Raw genomic sequence first — 12,669 nt, 5'->3', positions numbered from 1 at the left:
AGAATTTTATCCTAGATTCTATAGCTCTGACTCTCCTAAGGATAACACTGTAATTAACAATTTTTTAGACCAATTAAACATTCCCACAATCTCCGTTGACAACAGAAAGCAGTTGGAACAATCTATTTGTTTTGAGGAAATTGTCGAGGCTGTGCACTCATTGCACTTGAGGAAAGCTCTGGGTCCAGATGGATTTTCTGGAGAGTTTTACAAGACCTTTTCATCACTGCTTATACCTAATTTATGTTCAATTTTTTCGGATTCATTTAAGTTGGGCAGGCTGCCTCAATCTTTCTATGAGACCTCCATTTCGCTTATCCTCAAAAAGGATCCAATTGAATTCTCTTCCTATAGACCAATTTGTTTGCTTAATGTTGATACTAAGATTCTATCTAAAGTTCTGGCCCGTAGGATTGAAAATATTTTACCATCTGTCATTTCTGATAATCAGACTGGATTTATCAAAAATCGATATTCTTATTTTAATATTCGTCATTTATTAAATATTGTCTATTCTTCTTCAAAGGAGATATCAGAATGTGTGGTATCCCTAGACGCTGAGAAAGCTTTTGACAGAGTTGAATGGAATTATTTATTTAAAATTTTAGAAAAATTCAATTTTGGACCTGATTTAATTCAATGGATTAAATTACTTTATTTAGCTCCCTCCTCTAGGGTTATTACTAATTCTCAGAACTCCAAACCATTTAAGCTTCAATGTGGCACCAGACAAGGCTGTCCGCTGAGTCCTTTGCTTTTTGATCTGGCTCTAGAACCCTTAGCCATAGCCTTTCGCGAATCTAATGATATCACTGGTATTTTAAGGAGCGGCACGATCCACAAAGTTTCACTTTATGCTGATGATCTGTTGCTCTTTATTTCTAGTGTCGAGACTTTGTTATCCCATGCGCTTTCTTTACCCTCCTGTTTTAGCCAGTTCTCAGGCTATAAACTGAACTTACATAAGAGTGAACTTTTTCCTTTGAATAATTGGATATCAACTAATTCTAACCTTTCTTTTAAAGTTGTAAGAAACCAATTTACTTACTTAGGTATAACAATTACTAAAAATGATAAGTGCTTATTTAAAGAAATTTTTCTTACCCTATTGAATTATTTAAAAAGGATACAACCGGTTTTAACAATCGATTAATGTTAATACGCGAAGTATTCAGTAAGTGTGATGTTGTAGTGAGAAAGGTATAAATTCATGTGTTCCATGGATATTTGGGTGATTTCACAACAATAAAGTCAGGAACTTCTGAAAATAGTTAGAAGCCGTGAGTTAACTATAATTGGTCAAAAAAATATCTGATTCAATATGGAGAAAAGAAGATATATTACTGAAATTCAGAAAGATTAAGAGGAAACTGGAGGCAAAACAGAGCAATTAACACAGGAGTTGGAGAACCCTCTATAAATTAATGTAAAGGAGATAGAAAATGGTATAGCTATCGAAGAAATCCAGACTTAAGTTGTCTTTGACTAAGTAATGCAAAACAAAAATCCAAAATTAGAATTGCTTTGGAAATTCTAAAAGCAAATAAGCTTCAATAGCTTGGCCTCAGTACCTCCTTGTGCAATTGGATACTCAGTTTTTTCACTTACACACCCCAGTCAGTTCGGATTGGCAACAACATCTTCTCCACAAACTCCATCCGCACAGGCGCACCAAAAGGTTGTGTGCTTAGTCCCCTGCTCTACTCACTTTACACCTATGACTGTGTGGCTACACATGGCTCCAATGTCATGTTTAAATTTGCTGATGAAACAACTGTCGCTGGCCGAATCAAATCTGGTGACGAATCAGCACATAGGAGGGACATCGAAAGTCTGGCTGAGTGGTGGCACAACAACCTCCCTGTATGTCAGCAAGACCAAGGGGCTGATTATCGACTTCAGGAGGAGGAAACCAGAGGTCCATGAGCCATTCTTCATTGAGGGGTCAAAAATGTACAAGGTCAGCAACTTTAAATTTCCCAGTGGGGAAATCATTTCAGAGGACCAGTCCTGGGCACAGCGCGCAAGTGCAATTATGAAGAAAGTGCAACATTGCCTTTATTTCTTTAGAAGTTTGTGAAGATCTGACATGTCATCTAAATCTTTGACAAACTTCTATAGATGTGTGGTGGGGAGTATAATGACTGGCTTCATCACAGCCTGGTATAAAAACACCAATGACCTTGAATGGAAAATCCTACAAAAAGTAATGGATATGACCCAGTCCATCAAGAGTAAAGCCCTCCCCACCATTGAGCACATCTACAGAGAGTGCTGTCACAGAAAATCATCCATCACCAGGGATCCCCACCATCCGGGTCATGCTCTCTTCTCCCTGCTGCCATCAGGAAGAAGATACAGGGGCCTCAGAACACTCACCACCAGGTTCAGGAACAGGTACTATCCCTCAATCGTCAGGCTCTAGGACCAAAGGGGATAACTTGACTCAACTTCACTTGCCCCATCATTATGTGCTGACTTTCAAGGACTCTTTATCTCATACTCTCAATATGGATTGCTTATTTATTTATTATTATTTCTTTTCTTTTTTGTACTTCCATAGTCTGTTATCTTTTGCACATTGGTTGTTTGTCTGCTCTGTTGGGTGTGGGCTTTCATTGATCCTATTGTGGTTCTTAGATTTACTCACTGTGCCCACAAGAAAATGAATCTCAGGATTATATATAGCGACATATATATATACTTTGGATTCAAACAGATTCCTAAATGGAACGCCAGCAAAGAATATTGAATAGAAAAGATATTCATTAGTTACAAAATTAGGAGCAGGTATATGAATATTGCCGAGATTGGTCAAAGAAAGCTCACTGTAGGACTAACAAATCTAACCTTTCCAGAGAGTCAACCTTAACAGCAACCAGTAGAACCTGCCCACATCTGAAATGACGCGAAGGCTGGTCTGACAACTCTCAAATGTAAAACCCATTGAATCGAATCATTAGAAATCAAGTCGATTGACATCAACAAAAGTTACATCCTGAGATCAATTAGCATGTTTAGGAAAGAAAAGAACATTAAAAAGTAATAATCTATGTAAAGGTTAAAGAAATTCATGCAAGAGGTATGTAATGAAATATTTTGAGACATACATAAAGATATCAATAAAGATGAAAATGTAGATGTGGTGCAATTTGGATTCTAGTCAGGCAATTAATAACATTCCTTAGAAATCAAATAAATATAGTAATTTATACCATGGAGGGAAACCAGTCATGCCATAATGGTTACATTGATTTAAAAAGAACTATGTAGTCTAATCCCAGTCACCAGCTCACTGTCAATAGCCCCAGTTCATGAAACTAGCATTTAATAAACTTGTTGAAGTTTACTAAGATTGTTCACAATAGTTTGGATAAGTGGTGACAGAGGTCCTTTGTGAATGGGAAGCAAGAAGTAATTTCCTTTAGAAAACCTGTGGTCCCAATATTATGATTGTGATAAAATAAAGTCTAGCCAATCTTCAGGAGTTTTTTTGGAGGAAGTTACCAGTAAAGTTGAAAAAAGCAGTGGATGCTGTCTATATGGACTTTAGCAAGGCTTTTGACAATGTCCCTCATGGGTGGTTGGTCAAGAAGGTTCAGTAGCTTGGCATTCAAGGTGAGGTATTGAATTGGATTAGACATTAGCTTCACAGGAGAAAACAGAGAGTGGTAATATATGATTGCTTCTCTGACTCAAGGCCTGTGACTGGTGGTGTACCACAGGGATGGGTGCTGGGTCTGTTGCTGGTTGTCATCTATATTAATCTTGATGATAATATGGTAAACTGGATTAGCAAATTTAAAGATGACTAAGACTGGGGCATAGTGGACAGGGAGGAAGGCTATTTAAACGCAGCGGGATCTGGACCAAATGGAAAAATGGGCTGAAAAATGGCTGATGGAATTTAATGCAGACAAGTGCGACATGTTGCACTTAAGGAGGAGAACCAGGGTAGGACTTGCATGATGAGTGGTAGGGCACCAAGGTATGTGTCAGAACAGAGAAATCTGGGTATACAGATCCATAACTCCTTGGGCATCATGTCACAGGTAGGGTATAAAAAGATCTTTTGGCACATTGGCCTTCATAATCAAAGAATTGAGTACAGCAGTGGGGATGTTATATTGAAACTATTCAAGACTATGGTGCAGCCTAATTTGAATTATTCTATGCCACCTACCTACAAGAAAGATATCAATAAGATTGAAAGAGTGCCAATAAGATTTAAAAGAATGTTGCAAGGAATTGAGGACCTGAGTTATAGGGAAAGGTTGAATAGGTTAGGACTTTATTCCGGAATGTAGACAAATGAGTGGAGATTGATGGAGGTATGCAAAATTATGACGGGTATAGACAGGGTAAATACAAACAGGCTTTTTCTACTGAAGTTGGGTGAGACTAGAACTTGATGTCAAGGGTTACGTGTGAAAGGTGAAAAATTAAGGAGAACATGAAGGGGAACAACTTCTCTCAGAGGGTGTTGAGCATGTGGAATGAGCTGCCAGCAGAAATGGTGAATGTGGGTTTGATTTTAAGAGAAATTTGGATAGGAGTGGTATGGAGGGCTGGGGTCTAGGTACAGGTTGATGGGACTAGGCAGATTAATAATTCAGCATAGACTAGATGGGCCGAAGGGCCTGCTTCTGTGCTTAGTGTTCTATGACTCTATGACTTTGTTCTGTAGTAGAATACTTGCAGAACTTTCTGGATTATATAGTATATAAGAAATAAACTGTGAAGACAAAAAAAAATCCATCCCAAATTAGTGCTGTGCTACCATGTCTTAATACGGGTGGCTCATGAGCAACTAACCCAGAAGCCTGGAGTGACATTCTTACACACGTGCTAAACTCCTGTAAGTTATAATGTGGAATAAGAAATTATCTGCAGATCAGTAAAATTACAAGAGCTAATTTAGTTTCTTAACCAAATTTTATCTAATAATTTAGATCTTGATATAAAGATCAAATAAAACATAGATAGGCATGAAAAAGGTAGAAATTCAGTCCAGCAGAGATTTATAACTAAATTTTATGTTATTAAAAATTCTAATCATTGATGAAAGCGATTTTTGATGAAAGTGAAACATCATGCTTCCACTATTGTGTTCCAATAGGTTTTTGATTACATGACTGCTTATAAAACATAATTCTTATGGAGTATGATTTCATTTCAACATTGAGAATCCTGAAGTTCTCTGTTGTTATTTGGAGGCCGAAGTGAATGAACTTCCCTCACATACCTACCCTCTTGACTTTAGGAGCTAGTCAAGTATCCTACCTCTGGATTCTCTGCAGTGATATTATATCCATTTATTAAGAGACCCAAATTAAATAAAGAATTCCAAATATAATCCAAAAAAACTATATAAAAGTTAAAGTCATTTTTAAAAAAATTTTAACCCTCCATTTTGGCTCTAGATTATAACTTTCTCTTTATCTTAATGGTGACATACAGTTTATGATCTTAATGAACAGAACTCCTGAATAATATTGATTTCAACCAGAAAATAATTTCTTGTATACTACATGATTTGGACTCAAACCCTTTCATGATCTCATCGCCCATTTAATTTTTATTCACATCTCTTTGCTTACAGAATGAACCATGAAATCCCTCTGATCTATTGAAGTCAGTTAGCATGGTTAGTTACAGCACCATTTGGTACAATTTTAATACTCATAAATCAATATTCTATCCTCAAAACTCAGTGAAAACATTCAAAGCAATTTCAAAACCAAGTTCTTTGAAAACTTGCTGGTGATTTGGTCACTTCCTGAAGCAGCTTCTCCTATGGTAAACGAATTCTCCATTCCCTATTTTACTTCTTCTCACCTGTCTATTACTTCTCCCGGGTCCCCTTCTCTTTCCCTTTCTTTGATGGTCCACTCTCCTCTCCTATAAGACTCCTCCTCCAGCCCTTTACCTTTCCCACCAACCTATCATCTTCCAGCTAGCCTCCTTCCACCAACCCACCCCCCCAGCCTTTATATTCTGGCATCTTCCCACTTCCTTCTCAGTCCTGAGGAAGGGTCTCAGCCCAAAATGTCAACTATCTATTCATTTCCATAATGCTGCCTGACCTGCTGAGTTTCTCCAGCATTTTTTGTGTTTTGCTTTGTCCTTTGCTGTCTGCATTTCAAATAGTCTTGGACTGTTCGTCCAGATACTGAGTACCAAGATATACAAATGGTTTGGAAACCAATAACTTTGGCAATGGGTGGCACGGTAGCATAGCGGTTAGCCTAATACTTTACAACGCCGGCAATCGGGCTTCAATTCCTTCCCCTGACTAGTAGTTCATACATTCTCACTATGCCTGCGTGCTTCGGTTTCCTCCCACACTCCAATGGCATACAAGGTAGGGTTAGTAAATCATGGTTCTGCTACGTTGGTGCAGAACATGGCGACACTTGAAAGCTACCTCCAGCGCGTCCTCGGATGATGCATTTGACTGTATTTTTCGATGCTTCAGTGTACACGTGGCAAATAAAGTTAATCTAATCTGTTGTGTCACTATAGACAAGTAAATGAGCACAAAGCTGAAATGAGAAATACAAGTCAGATATTTACTCCTGCCAAAATTGACCTTCAATAAAATTCGCCACTAGGACATTTTTCCAGTCTGTTAATTTGTTTTAGAATATTCAGTAGTATTATTAGTCAAGGGAAATCACTATGACCACTGATTTTTATTCTCATAGACTGAATTACATTGCTCCTTCCCAGGCCATGTAGTTAAGGGATCCCACTCAAAGTTCCTCTTTCAGTTAAATCTATTTCGGAAGAAGGCACTGTAAATTGAGAATAGGAGAAAGGGCTTGTCTGTCTTTAAATGATCTACATTAAAGATCATCAAGTTTCTCATACTGAATCTCTCACTGTTGTGTATCAAATGGAAAATGGAGAGAAGCAATTGTTCAGCGAGAGTACCATTTTTACTTTGATCAAATGGAAATAACCAGCATTTCACCCATTTAGTTCCTTGGGGATTGACATATTCAACACTGGTGTATCTGTGGGAATCAAATAGTTTTGTCCTTAAATAGAAGAACAGAAGTATAGCCAGGAATAAGAAAATCATAGAAAGCAGAACTTCATAGCACAGAAGTAGATCACTCATCCCATCAAAATTGAGCTATTAGGTTCATGGATATTCATCTTCCAAGTACCTTAATCTTCACAGTGTGCAGTATTCAATTTCATGACTTTGCTTTTAGTTTATTTCTTAACCTAGCAAATTACAAGCATGTTCTTTTCTGATATGAATTTACTTACTTTAAAGTGACATTATAATGTTACCTTTATCCAAATTGAGCCTCATGTCAATCTTCTCTTTCAACAGTGTTTTTGTTATCTTTTCTCATGACTTCTCTACTCTAAAGTCAGAGCTAAGAACTGCAGGTGCTGGAAATTCAAAATAAAGACAGGGAGTGCCAAAGATACTCAGCAATTCTGGAGAGAGAAGCAGGGCTAACATTTAAGTTACAGAGCAGGGGAAGGGCTGGAGTGAACCGAGGGACTGTCTGAGATCGGGTAAAGACCAAATGAAATTGAGTGAGACAAAGGGTGGCAGTGCTGACTGAGAGAGGGTGTTGGATGCAAGTTAATTTAATCTAATCTATCTGGAGGACATGTAAATTGAAAAAGGTGATTAAGGACAGGAGAGGGGAAGTAGTAAACAATACTGGAAATGTTAGATACAGAATGCTGTAGTTTCAGGAGATCTGAACTACACAAGGATGCTGGAGCAAAGCAGGGGAGAGGAACACAGAATGAGCATAATAAATTATTGGCCTTTCACCAAAACAGGTCATGTTTGACTCAAACTGGAAAAGGTGGTTGGCTGAAATTGCTGGGAGATGTCATATCCTGCGGTTGTAACACATCTAGACTCGACATCAGATGCTAAAGACCTAAAGAGGACAGAGTGGGAGTATGTTGGAAAATGATAGTGACAGGCAACAGTTTCAGATTTATTTAACACATACATATTGAAACATACAGTAAAACGCATTGTTTGCATTAACAACCAACACACTTAAGAACATGTTGGGACCAGACTACAAAGTGTCGCCACACATTCCACCACCAACATAGCATGTCCACAACAGAAGCAGATTAACTACAACAAAACACATCAAATCAACAACAGCAGAACAAACCCCTTTCCGACCCTACCACACATGCACAACCCTCCAACCCTAGGGAAAGACTGCTCCAGGCCTCCAGTCTTGGTCCCTGGCTCTCAGACACACAGACAATGAGCCTGCAACCTCCAGTTCCTGGTCCAGAGACACAAATTTGCAGACATTGGGCCCCTGGTCTCAGGACAAGGTGACTCAGGAGTTCTACCCTCCAGACTTGTGGACTTAATCTTCCACATTTAGGCTTCCACCTCTGGACTTACTGACTTCTAGATTTCAACTCTCAGCTTTGCACCTGGGCTTCATTGACCTCAGAACTCACTGATCATAGGACTTTGACCCCCAGGACTCGCCAATCATACGTCTGACCTATGGACTCGTACGGATGTCCGACTCTGGTGGTCACCGGCTCTCATGACTCCCGTCCATACGGACTTCTGTCCTGGGACTCACCAACCTTGGGAATCACTTACCTCCTCTGTGTCTTCCAACTTAACCTTCAGGATTCTGGACTTTGACCTTCAAGTCTCAAACCCAGCACTCATCGATTACAGGTTTGACTTTCAGGCCTTGACTTCAGGACTTGCTCACACCTTCAACTGCAGAACACTCTGACCTAGGCTCTGACCACTGGCTCCTGCCCTTGACTCTTCATTTACTGCCACTGGCCTCTAACTCTTCCTCATTTCTGTCCCTAAACCCTAACCCTACCCTAACTCCCCACACTGACCCCAAAACCATTACTCCAAACTTAAAAAACAATTAAGTCTGAGGTGCAACCTCAACAGACATCACAGCTCCACGCCACCTTGACCACAAGTTCAGGGTATTGTACGAGGTAGTTCAGGATCACACTTATGCACTGAAGGGACATTGCACATCTGCTCAGTCTGAAAAAGGATTGTCTCTTGGAATGATATGGAGGTCAGACTCAATAACCACATTAGATTTGGGAAACATACTCAAGGAATATCAAGAATTAGAATGTTTACTATTACTGGAATGAAAAGGGGATTTGCATGCAGCTCACTCACAATAAATTCAAGCAAATAGCTTGTCACTAAAATGCAGGAGACAAGATTTATTTACTAGGTATATAGCAACATTTTAAGTTGCCATGTATATGGTGTTTCTATGGTGTTTATGCAAAATTAGTGTCAGTAAAATAGAAACAACTTAGAGGAATTTATCTCCTTCCCATTCCTTTTCAGATTGCCCTGTCATGCACTCAATGGTATACACTGGAAAACATAATCTAGTCATTAACAGTGCTAAACTTCTTATTCCAGCTTGCTCCTAGATAACATTAATTGATTCTGTTCAATTTCTGGTCCAATTAATTATTTTTCACTTTCACATATCTCACAGTTATTTATGGTACTTATGGTTACTTATGGTAATTTGACATTGGTACTTACAGTGAATATGAATAACCTAAATTCCTCTCTTCGTCATTTTTTGAATTACTCTCCTTGAGTATTATTTTTACAATTCGGTTGTGCACAGTTACTTTGGCATTGCTTATTAATATTCACGTAGATTAAGAATCACAGTAGCCAGGCATTAACCTCGCCTCAATGCGAATTTCATTTGTCCTATTATATAACAGTCTTAAATCCAATTCCAGATTTCTGTAACGTTTACTTTAATAGATGCCTCTTTTGGTGGAACTTCCTGTAAATCCAAATAAGCCATTTTATAGAACAGCAGCATTAATTTCATTTGTAGTAGCCAAGAAAACTCAACGATGTTTGCCAGCAGAATCTTTCTAATTCATTTCTATGCTGCCTCTTGCAAAGTCAACATGGAGTTCATTCAGTGGAATGATTACAATTGTTATACCTGGAACTGATAAACTGTTTTTAATTGGGATTCTGTTAAACTGTTCTGCAGAGAATGACTGTACTGTACCTGTACTTAAGTTTCCAAATTGCAAGATAATTATTTTATGCTCTTAGCATCTTAAAATATTTCATGATACACATTCCAAAATCACTGGTGGTGATGTCAGTAACGGTAGATTTTAAGCTGCACGTTTCCTACCCATCATCCTTTAGAATTTAGACATGGTTGTCACTAGTAGACAGATTTCCACATAGGTTTTTGCTGACTAAAAATCATCCATTCAAATCAATGTATCCTCTCTTTCTTCCTCATAAATTGCAGATTTAGGATATTTTATGTTGGAAACACACTAACCTAGCCAACTGATATTATTTACATTATTCTTCCCCACCTTCCAGAACATGTTTTTTTGGAAATCTTTTCCATCTGAAAAAGATGTAATATTTGGCCAATCGGCATTTCTCTTTTTACTCATCCTCAGAAATACACAAATCATACAGCATACAAATCCAAAAAAAAATCCACCTCACTCATGATTTACTTCCAATTGTTTGATTATTTATAAAGGTAAACCAAACAAAATCTCACTTACTGAGGTAAAATGCAAAATGTCTTTTGAGGATAATTTTTATTCTTCAACTTTTCTTAGTCCTGAGCATGGTTTAAAAATCTATACTGCTGCTGGGTCTTCCATAAAATAACAGCAAGATGCCTATGAAAGCAGATCATTTCAGGCAGTTTTAAGTGACATGGTCACTGAGATTGTTGCTCTGGATTCAGTATCTTTGCTAATTCTCCAACTCTGAAATACTTCCATTGATCTCGGTTACTTTGACTTTGTATGGTCCAATCTGAAAGCAGCCGCTAATAAGGAATTACACATCACCTGACGGGAATATGAATATCACTTCGACTTTTTAAGAATAATTTTTGATGAATATGCTCAACTTATTAAGTGTGCAAGCTTTCTAAGAAGCCAGTCTTCATATAAAAGATTTTTCAGACCGCGAGTCATGGTAAATACACAAATCTATGCGGATTAAACTCAGTTATTTACAGGTTTGGAAAGCTTACTTTGATCAGACTTATTTTCCCTGTTTTAGTGTAAAGTGCATAACAGTAAAGCAGTGAAGTCAGCAGTAGGGAGAATTGGAACTTGCACCAATTTAGGCTGAACTTCAACTTATGATCACCATTCACACGACTATTTACTCAAAGATGATACATTCACATGAAAAATAATGAACACATTCCATTTAAAAATACTCGTGTGCTGTTTTTTGTGTATGAGTGATATCAATAACTAACCTAAATGCATCAAGTTATTGCTGAACGATATGGTTAAGTGTAATATATTTAGTTTCATTAGCTGGTGATAGAATACAAAGGCAAATCAACAGAAGTTATGTTACTGCTATATATAAAACATCGTTTAGATGCTTTCTCAGGATACTGCTTTGTAGATAGGGTATGAAAGCCAACAAAAGCATAAGCTTATGTAGCTGGAATTTGGATTAGAAAGTTGGGGTTGAAATTACTCTCAGTTGGATGTGCTAAAGAGGTGATATAGTAACATGTCTGGGTCGCCTTCTGCTTCAAATACTTGACCCAAATGATTTCAGTAGAACGGTATAACAGAAGTAGAGAGCAATGTTCAAGTACTACATTTGTGACATAGAACACAGAAATCTACAGCACATTACAGGCCCTTCAGCCCGCTATGTTGTGCCGACCATGTAACCTGCTCTAGAGACTGCCTAGAATTACCCTAGTGCATAGCCTATTTTTCTGAGCTCCACAAGAGAGCTCCAAGTGACGTGCCCAAGAGAGGAAACAATTAGGCTTATTTCCTCAGGAGAAAGAGGAAAATTGTAAAAGCCCTAACTAAAGTTTTCAACTTTTTGAAGGATCTGTTAGCTTGAGCTTGATCAAGTCTTAACCATGGTGAACAGACAAGTTACATTTTTTTTTAAAGCATACTTGTATTACACAAGGGGGGTGGGGGAGGAATTGTGGATGTTGCCAGCAAAAGGAATCAAATTAGGTCTTAAGACACATTGATCAATTGTAGAATAGAGAAAGATTGAAGGATAATGTTTGCATCTTCTGGTTCATATCTGTTATATTTAGTTTGGGGGGACTTACGGAGCCAGTGAAGGAGTAACTGTTGACTACTAACATTAATGATTTTCTTTTTGCCTTTCTTACACAGCAAGAACGGGTACTTGTTATGCAGATCATGAATGCGAGCAACTACCAATAAAGAAACATGCATCATGTCCCTACAGACCACCAAATCAGACAGTATTGGACCAGATTTCTTCCTCCAGTTCCTCTTCAAGCACAAACACCGGAGAATCAGTGACGTCGGGAGACCTGGAAACTGAATCAGATGAAATCTCATCGCGCAGCTTTTCAATAACATGACGAGCTTTCACTTTGCTTAAAAACAACAGCAAATACTTTGCACTGAATGTCTGCTTCTGAAACCTTACTGTATGCAGATAAATGGGGAACGTGGAAAAATAGTACATGGAAATTAACTACCTCAAAAATGTAAATGTCTTAAAGTGTGTAACATACCTGAATGGCATCAGAACAAGATAGATGAGACCCACACCTTTCTCTTCAGATGGAACAGTTTATCTTGTTCCTCTGCTGGTAGAAATGATCT

The 12,669-nt window shown here is 38.1% G+C and overlaps 1 protein-coding gene across 1 annotated transcript in view; it reads left to right on the top strand.

Moving 5' to 3' along the window:
- The window catches only part of LOC140197037 (rho guanine nucleotide exchange factor 4-like), a 129,325-nt gene extending 116,903 nt beyond the window's left edge, over nucleotides 1–12,422 (top strand). The window contains exon 12 of the mRNA XM_072256968.1: nucleotides 12,208–12,422. Coding sequence (XP_072113069.1) covers nucleotides 12,208–12,422 — 215 coding nt within the window. The remainder of the gene's footprint in view (nucleotides 1–12,207) is intronic.
- Nucleotides 12,423–12,669: the final 247 nt, after the last annotated feature.

This window comes from Mobula birostris, chromosome 4 (assembly GCF_030028105.1).
Source record: "Mobula birostris isolate sMobBir1 chromosome 4, sMobBir1.hap1, whole genome shotgun sequence".
In the NCBI taxonomy this organism is placed as follows: domain Eukaryota; kingdom Metazoa; phylum Chordata; class Chondrichthyes; order Myliobatiformes; family Myliobatidae; genus Mobula; species Mobula birostris.
Note: the sequence above shows the minus strand (reverse complement) of the source record. Positions and strands in the feature narration are given on the sequence as shown.